The 12,665-nt window shown below is 38.8% G+C and overlaps 1 protein-coding gene across 7 annotated transcripts in view; it reads right to left on the reverse strand.

Moving 5' to 3' along the window:
• The window catches only part of DLG2 (discs large MAGUK scaffold protein 2), a 1,029,196-nt gene that overhangs the window by 332,323 nt on the left and 684,208 nt on the right, over window positions 1–12,665 (reverse strand). For all 7 annotated transcript variants that reach the window (XM_065678826.1, XM_065678819.1, XM_065678821.1 and 4 more), the window contains one exon: window positions 2,260–2,384. In XM_065678826.1, the coding sequence (XP_065534898.1) occupies window positions 2,260–2,384 (125 nt within the window). The remainder of the gene's footprint in view (window positions 1–2,259; window positions 2,385–12,665) is intronic.

Raw genomic sequence — 12,665 nt, forward strand, 5'->3', positions numbered from 1 at the left:
GTAACTGCAGGCAGAGTCTGAGGCAAAAACGGACACAAGAAAGTATTTCTGTCCATAAACACCAATCTTCTATTCTCAGGTAATTCAAGACTGGACTTTTGCTAGGAATCAATGTTACTGCTGTTCTTGGCACATGTTACTGCACAATGTTGAGTTTGTGTTCCTATAGAGTGGCCTTAGCTGATAAACTGTGTTATGTAAAATTAATTACCATACAAGTCAGTGGAGACTGCCCCAGGGTGGCTCTTCTATTCAGTGGCATATCAGTAATGATCACTGACAACTACATTTTCAGGTGCTCCTAAAACATGTGTCTTTGCTAGCATTGTAGCAAAGTGAAATCCACTTACCAGATAAAACAAGGAAAGAATGAATCTTTGCAAAATCCATGTTTACAAATGAGAATAGGAAAAACAACCAAGCCAAATAGATGCTTATCAATTATAACATTATACTAACAAATGCATTACTCTAAGAATATTATCTTAGTAGCAAGATACTTGTACTACTAAACTCTTCTTACAAAATACAAAGTTTGCCAGGTCTAATCTTCACAGAGATTCATGAATTGCATTAGCATGCTATTTTTTTATGGGCTTAGAAGGTCTTTCTATGACCTTTCCAACACAGTATAATATATAATAATAATGAGTTAAACTTTCAGTAGTTAATTAGCATAGAAATGAGTTATGAAATATTTAACTTCATACAAAGATAGCACAACAAAACTGCAATGGCTTCTGTCTTTTTAATGGCTTAAATTAAAGAAAGCTCTCAAAAATAATTAAAAACTCTGCTAAAAAGATATTATTTTTTGCAAGAGATTCTTTCTTATTTGTAGAAAGGTAGATACAAGCTTAAGACCCTCCTATGTTGTTCATCACATCAAATTTCATAGCATGATTTCAAAATACAGCCGTTTCCTCACGCTCTTGCATGAACCCTATCTGGCTTAATGCAGACATTTATGGTATATTCACTACAGCTGAACTGATTGAAGAAACTCCTTTTTATTTGAGTCATCAGTGAAAATGTGCCTTTTAAGATGTGATTCTTTCTGTTCTATTTTAGGCATTGACTTTAGGATGGGATGAATCACAACATAGAAATGCCTAGGTTTTTCTTCACTGGGATTCTCTATGACTAGTTTACGGGTAGACAGCTGCATTTTAGTCACAAAGTTACGTGAGATTATTCCTACTCCTGTTATCTATAATCTTATTTAGAAGGTGAATCCTTCAGGCCCTCCCAACCACCATGATTCCTTATCACTATCACAGTAAAAATAAGAAATATTTCCAAAATCAAATTACTAACCTAGCATAAGAATATCCAAATTTTTCTCTAAAAACTGGACAACTCCCCTTACTTTGAATTAAAGGAAAAGGCTTTAGGAAAAAAGTTACAGTGACCATCTGGGCACATTTCATGAATTGTAGACCATCTGTTTTTGGCAAAGTCTCCTAGAGCTTAGATTCCAGTGCTGAGATCATGAAAACTTCAGAATTGTATCCCAGGTCTTTGCAGCTAAATGGCCTTTTAGAGTATCATCAGACTTCATGACTGACAGATGGATGGCAGCCTTCGGGATAGATGGAACCCCTTCTGCATGCAGTCCATAAGGAAAGAGAAGCACAAGCACTTCTGTGGTTCCTCTTGTTTAAGAGATGTGCTACCATGTCTTTGAGAAACACAAGTGACCTGCGTGTCCATTTCAGGGGCAGACTGCTCTGGAAGTAATCAGAATAAGGAGCATAGATATCACATCCTCACAGAGCAAAAAATGTTTGGAAACAGCAGTAAGCACACCTCGCTACTGCAGTCAAATAACAGGAAGCGTCTCCAAATACCTATTGACTACTTAGCAATAGCACTGTAGTTTGGGAAGTCTAGATAGCCTTAAAGTATAACACCAAGCATAGTTTTTCAGCCATGAACATACCAAGCAGAGAAGACTTCCATGCTCATATGCTTGTTTCCTCCTCCAGTTCCCATCTTGCCTTTTGTAATAAATTAAATGACTGGTACAAGGATGGAGGTGGCACCAGCAAATGCTCCTTTCTTTATAAAAGGCTTAACTAACCTTCTTGAATTGCTTTAAGCTACTTTAGTTAGCTTTCCTATCTCAGCAGAAAGGATACTCTGTCATGTCCTTTACTTCCCCTGACTCCATGGAAAACCCAGTTGGCATTTGATTCCTAGACAATGATTTCTAATAATCATACATTTTCTTTCCAAACATACATAATGAGTTTTTACCTGAGTCTTCCATCCTCTGCTGCAGCTCCTCCTGGTATAATCTTAGTAATGAATATCCCAGGATCATCCCCAATGTGTGGGTTATCTGTTCCTCCAGCGATACTGAACCCCAGGCCGGAATTCCCCTGGAAAAATGAAAGATGTATCAGCAGATGCTAGATTTCCACAGCACTTGTTTGCGGTGCACGAGCAAAGTATCATTGCTTCCTAAAGAAAGTGCTTGATTTGACAGCTCCAAACTTGAAGGCAGGTGACTCAGTCAGAAACAATTAATTGTCAGGTAAAGAACAGAGGCTGTGAACACAAAGATTTCCCAGAGTTAATGGCAGAGTTAATGGATACTCCTACAGAAACAGGATTTGACCTAAATTTGTTTTCAAAAGCCGTCACATAAATTAGCATCTGAACTCCAATACGAATTTATCCAAGTCAATGAGAGCTAGAGGCTAAAAACACTCCATGGCTTTGAAAAAAGACTTTAAAAACCACTGCTATTTATGAACAGAAGCAGTGAATAAAATTTAGCTCTGAAGTATTTTAGTGCACTTTCTGTTGAAAAGTGATCACTGCTCGAATTCACATGCTTTAACAAACCCAGCTCTGCACAAGAAGACTGTTTCTTCCATCATACCGATGCTTGAATGAAAGATTTGAAAGAGATATTATGAGAGTCTACTTAATAATCCTACTTATTGCTTCTAAATTTGTGAGAATATAATGAAAGATAAATAGGCATGACATACATACATATGCTGGCAAATTAAGTCACTGTTTTTCACCTACAACTCAACCCCACAATTCAAACCCTGCTTTGGAAGTACATATTAGTCATTACCCTTTTCTGTATAAACTGACATAATCTTTTGCAAGGGATTCTTTCTCATCTGTAGAAAGGTAGATGCAGGTTTAAGACCCCTTTATGCATAGGTGGGAGTCTTAAAACTCAACACAGTACTTGATCCTTAAAGTCTCTCTCACCCCAAAGTATTTTTATAATTAGGTATTTAGGCTTATCAGAGTGATATAACATTACTGATACTGCAGAATTTGTACAATGCTGCAAATTAAATATGTTCAGAGCATTAAAAATGCTTTTATCATTTCATGATTTCAAAGTCTTCTCAGACTATTGTGAGTTTCTTTTCTTCACTGCTGCTTGTGAACAGGTATCCAGCTCAGCCCTTGTGAGAAGAGTTACTAATAAAAATGGCATCTCTATGTCTTTATTATTATTACCATTATTATTTTAAAATTTAAATCAAACCTCATTTCTGCGTTTTAGAACTGTATTTCAGTTAGTAGGTCAGGCATGAAGTGCATTTTGTGTGTGAAAGCCTGCATATTGGCTGCCTGCAGCATGTCAAATTCCCCATTCTGTTATCAGTATTCTACATTCGCAAGCGATGCAGTTCCTATTACTCAAGAGATGCACATGCAATCTGCAGCTCTGCTATCAGCATATAATTGTGAATAAATTTTCAGTACTGAACTGATTTATAATCATAGAAGCATAGAATAGTTAGGGTTGGAAAGCACCTTAAGATCATCCAGTTCCAACCCCCCTGCCATGGGCAGGGACACCTCCCACTAGACCATGTCACCCAAAATGTCACCCAACTTAATGACCATTGTCCTGGGTTGAGCAGCAGCAGTCATTTTTCTCCTTCTTAGGAGCTAGTACAGTGCTGTGTTTTGATCTTTTGGCCTTGGAACAGTGGTGATAACGCCGATGTTTTCAGTTGCTGCTCGAATGTTTGGTCTGGCCAAGGACTTTCTGAGCCTCATGCTCTGCCAGGGAGGAGGGGAAGCTGGGAGGAAGCAGAGACAGGACACCTGACCCAAACTGACCAAAGAGGTATTCCATACCACAGCACGTCATGCCCAGGATGTAACTTAGAGGGACCCGGAAGGGCTGGGGGGACTGCAGGGTTGGACGAGGTATCGGTCGGTGCTCGGCTGGGGGGAGTGGGGCGAGTTATTGGTCAGCTGGTGTTGAGGTGTTGTATTCTCTTCCCTTGTTATTTCCTTTATCATTATTATTATCATTGGTGGTAGCAGCAGTGATTTGTGTTATACCTTAGTTACTAAACTGTTCTTATCTCAGCCCGTGGGAGTTGCATTCTTTTCAATTCTCCTCTCCGTCCCTCCAGGAGCAGGGGGAGGGCAAGAAGGGGGGGAGTGAGTAAACGAGGTTTGTGGTTGGGTTTAAACCACGACAACCATCTACAACCTTCATTGTGCAGTAATCACAAGAACACTCCACAGTGCTGCCATATCTTAAATAAAGCATTTTTTTTTTTTTTACTAGCATGGACTTAAAAATCCTCAAACTTCAGAATCCAAGGAGTTACTTAGGACTACACATATCTTAATGCTTCTCAGCTAGCTATAATATGAAAAACATTATAATACTGAAATACCCTGTGTATATTTTCTGTAGAGCTAATACAAATCTTCAGGCCAGCATTACAAATCTTTGATTTAATCTCCCTTTCATAGAATCAAAGAATCCCAGACTGGTTTCTGTTGGAAGGGACCTCAAATTTCATTCAGTTCCAACCACCTTCCACTAGACCAGGTTGCTCCAAGCCCTGTCCAGCCTGGCCTTGAACGCTGCTAGGGACAGGACATCTTCCTTAGGACCACCTCGGATCCAGCTTGTTTTCCCAACATTTTAATGCATGCTTAGTTATACAGTGCCCTCTGCACCAACATGCACTCTAAAAATACTGTAAGAATATTTTCCTGTAAGGTTTTCTGTGTGTCATATAATGAAGATAATCTTCCAACACATAAGAATGAAAAATGTGTACTTATACTATTTCAGGTAGCCTGGAACAACAGCATTAAAACACTACTAAAACCAAGAGCAAATTTCTAGAAAGTTTAAGTAAGTAATACTTGATTTTTAAGGATATAAAACCCCCAGCTCTAACCCAAAAAATTAAATTGCTCGTTTTATTCTTAATTCCAAAGGTATATGAAAAATATGCAATAATCTGCATTTCTGAATAGAGATGGATTTCCAAATCCCTCAAACCTTCTCTTGACAGGGAAAGAGGAAGTGCAGGGTAGCAAGGAGAAATCTGGACATAATTCTTAGTTGGTTAGGGAACACAAACAGCTGTATCATAATAAAAGAGTGTGACTGAAGAGCTTTAAAAACTATAAAATCCTGCCTGTTATGTGGCGTGTGCTTAGCTGTTACAGTTCTTCACATAAAGTTCATCAGATTTCTTAGCACAAAATAATTTCTGCAAAGGTTTCACGCTTTCCCTGCTCTCTTTTCCTCCCACCATACTTTTTTCCATTAACTTTGTAAAGCTAAAAAATAGAGCAATGCTGACTGCAAGCAGTGATGTGGTAAAACTACTACAGACTTCTCAGAAGAATCAGTGCTACCCCTTGAACTTTTATCCATAAACATGTATCTGTTATACAGCAAGACTATTCTCTTAGGAATAATCTTGTAAAAGCACAGGGCAGCATTCCTAACTGGCACTTTTGTATCCAGAAAATTTCAAGCCATTACTCTGGCTGCAGTCCTTGACTTGATCAACAGGATCCACAAGCTGTTAGACACTAGCTGCCTCGGCAGGTAGGTATGTCCCCGTAAGGCTTTCCTGCACTAGAACTGTGATGAAAAAAGCCAAAAGCAGTATTTTTCACTGTGGTTCTTGAAGGGTCTGCATTGGCTACATGGAAAAATATCCTCTCTATGTCAGCTCGTGGCCAGCAATGTTAAAAGCATAGGTACTCATGGGTAACCGGCCTTTTAAGAGACTTGGAGTGAAAAATTCTGGCTAACAGCTGCTGTATTTCAGTTCTGACCAGCAATACTGATGCACAGATCTCTTTTCTACCCTTATGCTTACTAGTGCACAGGTTCATCAGCATATGGTTGTTATATTAAAACCTCATTGTAGTTGACAAGCTGTAACTTCAAGTTCCAATCAAGTACTGTCTACTAGCATAAGGCTTCCTGAACCTTTCTGCATGGGTTACCTCTCTGCCCTTTACTTTTTGCAATGCCTTTGTCCCCGTTCTAATAAAAAAAGAGGGTGTTAATTATCTTCACAGCTTTTCTTAGCATTAGTTCTGTCTCCCTGTCATTTCATGTTAGCCAATGCAAATGTCTGCCTTCCCTCAGCCCAAAACAACAGCTGAACCATCACTTAGCCACTGCATTTTCCAAGATGGAACATTCACGCTTTCTTGCATGCTGACTCTCATGTTTGGGAGTGGTTCCCCATAAATACCAAGTTAATTCACTGTCCTCTTTTAATTCTAAGCCTTACTTCTCTTGGATGCTTACAAAGCAAGTTAACAATGAGCTCAGAGGCCTGGTGACAATGCAGATAAATGCTTAATAAGAACTAATAGCAGCTGATACAGAGGAGGTGTAAAACAGAAGTCTTCCTTTGGGATACTCCACTGATACTTTTTAATTGCGATTCATATTTAGGCCTAAACATGCCTGTCTGCTTTGTTTCAGGATTCTTCAGTAGAAGAGATTTATCAAAAATCCTAACACATATGTAAGGGACAAAAAACTCTGAACAAGTTGCAGACCTACTAACTTTAATGGCAAGCTCAAACATTATTATTTGCATGTCCAAATATATAAGGGCCCAGATTTAAATACTTTTATGTTCAATTCATGTTAGCTAAATTATCTCTTGACCTAAATCTTGCGATCTCTTTGTCCAAGTTCTCAATTGCTACTACTATAAATCTCATATTAGTTACTGACTATACCGGGAAATTTAGCAAAAAATTACTCAGCAACAGATGCATGATGTATTAGATGTGTTTTTTTAATTGGTAGTTCAGTTTCTTACTAGCTTCCCCACCTTTTGTTGCAAGGCCTCAGTCATGCACGCAGCCTGACAAAAGGCTTAGCATAATACAACATGCCCAATTTGGCTTTAAACCAAGTTGCCTCAGTTTCCTTCTATTCATGTTGCATATCTCATGTTTCTTGGGGATCTACCATCAAGCTCAATGTGCTCTCTTGGCTCAGCCTTACCTTTCAAGCAGAGAGACTTAAGTCAAACTTAAATCAAAGTGAATCAAACTTAAGTCAAACCAAATCAAAGTGAATTCTTCCTGGCCAGCCCCAAAGTCTCCTTCCTGTTCTCCTCCAAAGGGAAGGTTGGTACTTAAGGGTTACTACACCAGCCTGACCCCTTTATGTGTTTCTCAGACATGGCTTTGCACCTCCACAAGAATCAGCTGAGCTCTTTATAGCACAGGCTAATAAGGATGGAAGAGGCCTGGCTGTAATTCTTTTGGCCCTGGAAGGGCAGACAACCTCCAACAGACACACAGTATTACTTCAGATGAACGGTATTCCACCTTCTGCCAACACTGAAACACAACACTTAGGGTCAGGATAAGATGGTGGATGATTCAACGCCAGGGGAAGAAAATAAAACTTGCAAGTTCTGGCCAGTTTGAATCTCTTCCCTCAAAACTTGTTATACAGCCATCATAAAGATCATAAAGAATCCCCAACAGGTAATAGTTTTGGGTAGCCAGAAGGCTATGAGAGCCATCTTTCTTATTTAGCCTTCCATCTTGCACTCCTCTCCTTTCACACACTACTATAGCATACAACAGTTTGCATCTTCATGGGTTGCAGTATTTTTATTTTCCCAGAAGTGCTCCAAGCTGACTTCCATGGAAACAGAGTTAAGTCGACAATGAGAACTTCTGAAGTTATTTTCCCATGACTACTCTCTACGGATGACAGCTCTCCATGTGCTTCTACAACTGATTTCCTCCTTATTGTGCCTCATTTTTTTTTCCTTTTCTCTGCTCAAGAGCTGCATTCAGATTCTGATTACAAATGATGTAAAATCATTCAGTCTTTATCAAAATCACAGAATGTAAGTCCAAGAAGAAGAAATGAGACCAGAAATGCCCATCAAGAGCAGACTAAGTTCTTCCCTGTATAAGGGCCAAGTGATTTGCATTTTACGGTAATAGATATACCGCAATCACATAGAAGTTGTTTTCCATTTATTTTATTCTAAGCAATAAGGTGGCAGCAAAACTCACACAGATGCTTTTGAATGACTTAATTACTTCAATACTCCTAAAGAATTTCTGATCATCTTCTGAAATGACAAGATTTTGAAGCTTTCTGGCACTTAATTTAGGAACAAAATAAATACCTGAACTGCACAGAATTCACCTAACGACTGCTGCAACCTCACCCTGTCATGGCAGAGTTCCAGGAATCCTGTTTTACAGTGCCTCAGTCAGAAAACAAGACAGAATGAGGAACTGTATTTGCCAGAGGTTGAAAGCTGTTTCAGGTGCAACACACACTCCCACAGCCTCTATTACTGAAATAATCTTTGTGTTTATAGGCTTTTTACTTACAGGTTTAATGCAGCTCTTTTGCTTAGCTGTTTAGGAATATAAGTTAGTGTTAATAAAGCTGTAACATGCTGAACTATGCAAATAATAAACAAATAGTAGAATGCAAATAAAACCATTGACCTAAGTCAAGCCTAAAGTGCTTTCCAATGAATTCAAGGGTTTTGTCCAAGTAAGAACATCAAGTTTCCATCACATGAAATTGTTTTCCTGCTCCACAGTAAACTTAAATCTAAGCACAGTAACACAGAAATGTATGATAACTCTTCCATTAGGCCCTAAGAAATGCTGCTTATCAGTAAATACAAGAAAAGAGTCATCACAGAACCTTTTTGTGGACGAAGCATTCGAGTCCATTCATGAGATCATGCTAAAGACCATCTAAATTCCTGACCCTCACTGCCTTTGTAAGCTTGCACTTGTACTTCTTTGCTGGAAGCTTTAGGGCTTGGGGAAGAGAGAAGAAAGGGAAAGGGCAGTAACAGTATGTATCAGCAAAGTTTTGTGAACTCTTGAACAGAAATGATAGGAGAAAATAGTTAATTAGATAATAAATAAATTAAACCACGATTTGTAATCGAGATAATTCTGGTCTCTTCTAGAATTTTGAGAATTAAAAAAAAAAAAAAAACCCTCTTGATAAACCACATGTTCATAAGAAGCAGAATTTTATGTATTGAGAAAACACAAACAAAACCCACTGCCTGTGTTCTTTATTCCTGATAGTGTACCTAAGATACTTAAAATTTGACCTCAAGGCTGGCTCTTTTTCCCTGTAGGCTTCCCACCTCTTCTCTGGTCTTTACAACCAGATTTGTGGAATGCTTTTCCCTTCCACATCTTTTACAGATGGCTTTAAAGTATGAATCGGTGCCTAAACTTGCAGTTTTTGTCAGAGCAAGTTTAGTCAAGAGAAAGATCACAGAATGATAGCTGACTCATTCCTAAATACAATATTTCCTGTCTTCCTGTACTGCAACTTTCAAAGACCCTACCAACTTTGTTACCTGATACTCCTTACAAAGTTGCCTGGTAAATTTTACAATGGGAATTATGCTTCAGCTTTTTAAGAGCACTAATGATCTGTAAGTTCAGTAAATCCTAACCTTTCTTTAACCTAAGCAATGCTGGCTTTCTCTTGTTTATGTAAAATTTCAACAAAATTTAATACAAAGGTAAGCTAAATCCTTTGAAGGGTTGCATTTGATAGAATTTCAGAATTTGACATACCTGCAGCAAAATCCCACAGCTTTTCAGCTTTGGCTGCTACAAGCAGGGCACTTTCTCACTCTGTGGAAGGAATGCACACTTTTCTAATGGTGGTATTGGTTTAGAATTATGCTATTTTTGTTAAAAAGGAGATTGACATGTTTTTTCTTTTCAATTCTTCTGATGCAGCACCTTCCTGTAAGCAAATGTTTCTGTGAGGAAATGTTAATTCTTGAACTACTGTTGAGATTATTGCAGATTGTGGAAAACACCTCCCTTACTTGAACTATGAAATATACTCTGAGACACATGATTTGAAACTTGACTTTTTAATAGATTTTAATAAGCTTTTTGTATCACTTGTTTTCTACAGATATTCAAAACAGCTTGGCTGGAATACTCAGCACATTTTAGTTATGTCCAAAATTAATCCCTCACAGGGTATGCTTTTAATAACATAAGATGTTTTACAAAACAGCAGCACTTGAGTCCTGGCTAAGGCTGCTACCACCTCAGGCTCTCCTTAGAGTTCTTCTCTCAGGATACATCCGTTTCAGATTAAGAAACCGAAGCATTTCTCCCATGAGAGAAAACCCATCACCACCTCCTTCCATAAACCACATTCACCCTTGTTCTACAATATTAGGTTTCTTCAAGAACTACTCAACAGCATGAGAAAGTGAAAGCTGAGAATGAGTCAAGCTTAGAAAACTGTAGGGAATTAATTTGTTTGGCAAGAGACAGGGGAAAAGAAACCACCACTAAGGGCTGTGGGGCAAGCAGAGTGAAACGAGTAACGTAGTCTACAAATGAGATAACAGATTGAAAACTCTGGCCCTAATTGACAGTCATGGGAGGATTAGATACAGACCAGGATTTGCTGCTGCTCTCAAACAGTTCTTCACAAGCTCTTTCTTATTCTTTTTCTCTGTGCTAAAGCAGATAAGATTACTTAGTTTGGCAGCTAAGATGGTTATATTGAGGGAATGCCTCTAGATATATCAAGCCAAAGAAGAAGATGAGATTTCTGGAAAGAACAGAGTGTGCTAAGTACTTCTGCAGACTTCGTTCAATAATATTTTTCTCCACACAGTACTTATTACCTGAAATATACAACTCTCCTTTATTCAACTGACAGTGAAGGAATGCAAGATGTTTTCTACCCTTCACTCAGCCATACTGAGTTTAACGGTATAAGTGTAGTGGGGGTGTTTTACCCGTCACTCAACAATGCCCAGTTCACACAATCCCATTTTAAACAACAGCTTAACAAGTTAATGCTTCATCCCACTGGAATGAACAGGTGATTTGATAATATGCAAACCACTTCCACTTAATTTAGGATTTTGATAGGATATGTCTGTTAAACCCACCTATTCAAGGCTCTAAGGTCTTTAGGACAGGATTCTGCTTTGCAGTTCTTTCACAATCAGGCATTTATAATAGCATTGTTTTTATATACTAATAATACATAATAAATAACCAAGCCATTTATTGCCATAAAGTATGGGGTTCCTTGGCCATCTCCCCCTCTAACACTAGACCTTTCTAATCCTGCTACATCTAATCCTGTCTTTAGAATTAAATCATTCCAGCAATGTGTTCAGGTATTTGCACAAGCTATACTATTTGTACTGTTCTTCTATTGTGTTTTATCCAGGGCTCAAGTTTCAAAAGCCTGAACATCAAAGCCACATTTCTGTCTCATTCAGAGAACAAGGACATTTGCATATTTATCAGAGTGCTGCTGAACTCTTTTGTACTTTCAGATCTACTCGAGAGTAACATGATTCATGAAATTCTCACTTCTCCCACGTATGCTGGCATGCTCCCCAGAGTCACAGTTTTGAGACTTCATAGTTACATTATGCTCCGTATGGTACAGATTTCTCTTTCTCACAGTGCCATTTGTTGTTTTCAAACCCCTTATCAGGTTCAGCACATTCATTACAAAACCACAATACACACGACTACAACTGTTTCATATGCTTACTCTCACTGGTTATCTGTAGAGGGATATTGTTGTCTCAGCTCTGCCAGATGAAGAACAGCATTCAAGGAGTATTTTAAAATATGATCCAACAGATTTGGTTTTGCATAATGCACATGAGATTTACAACACTGAAAAACAGCAGACCTAGATGAGGAATGAAACTGCAACCAAAGTGAAGCAATCCCTTGAAAAACGTTCTACATTCTCTGCCTCTATAGAGATTGATGCAAAAGAACAGATGTGAACTCTTTTCACATTTGGTTTTCACTTTTCCATCCCTATTAAGCTGACAGTAACGGCTTCTGAGCTGCATCCATGCACACTTGTCTCTTCAATGTGTTTCTTGTCCTACTTCAATACTATCTGTAGGGAGAGTCTTTCCCAGCACCATGTTAGTGTCCTCAACATAAGGACATGGAGCTGTTAAAACAAGTCCAGAGGAGACCATGATGATGATCACTGCCTGAAGCAACTCCCATACAAAGACAGGCTGAGAAAGCTAGGGCTGTTCAGCCTGGAGAAGAAAAGGCTGCATGGAGACCTCAAAGCAGTTTGCAGTATCTAAAGGGGGCCTGTAAGGGTGCTGGAGAGGGACTCTTCATTAGGGACTCTAGTGATAGAACAAGGGGTGATGGGTTTAAACTTAAACAGGGGAAGTTCAGGTTAGATATAAAGAAGAAGTTTTTTGCTGTGAGGGTGGTGAGGCACTGGAATGGGTTGCCCAAGGGAGCGGTAAATGCTCCATCCTTGGCAGTGTTCAAAGCCAGGATGGACAGAGGCATGGGAAATATTGTCTAGTGTGAGGTGCCCCTGCCCA

Source organism: Lathamus discolor, chromosome 4 (genome assembly GCF_037157495.1).
Source record: "Lathamus discolor isolate bLatDis1 chromosome 4, bLatDis1.hap1, whole genome shotgun sequence".
Lineage (NCBI taxonomy): Eukaryota > Metazoa > Chordata > Aves > Psittaciformes > Psittacidae > Lathamus > Lathamus discolor.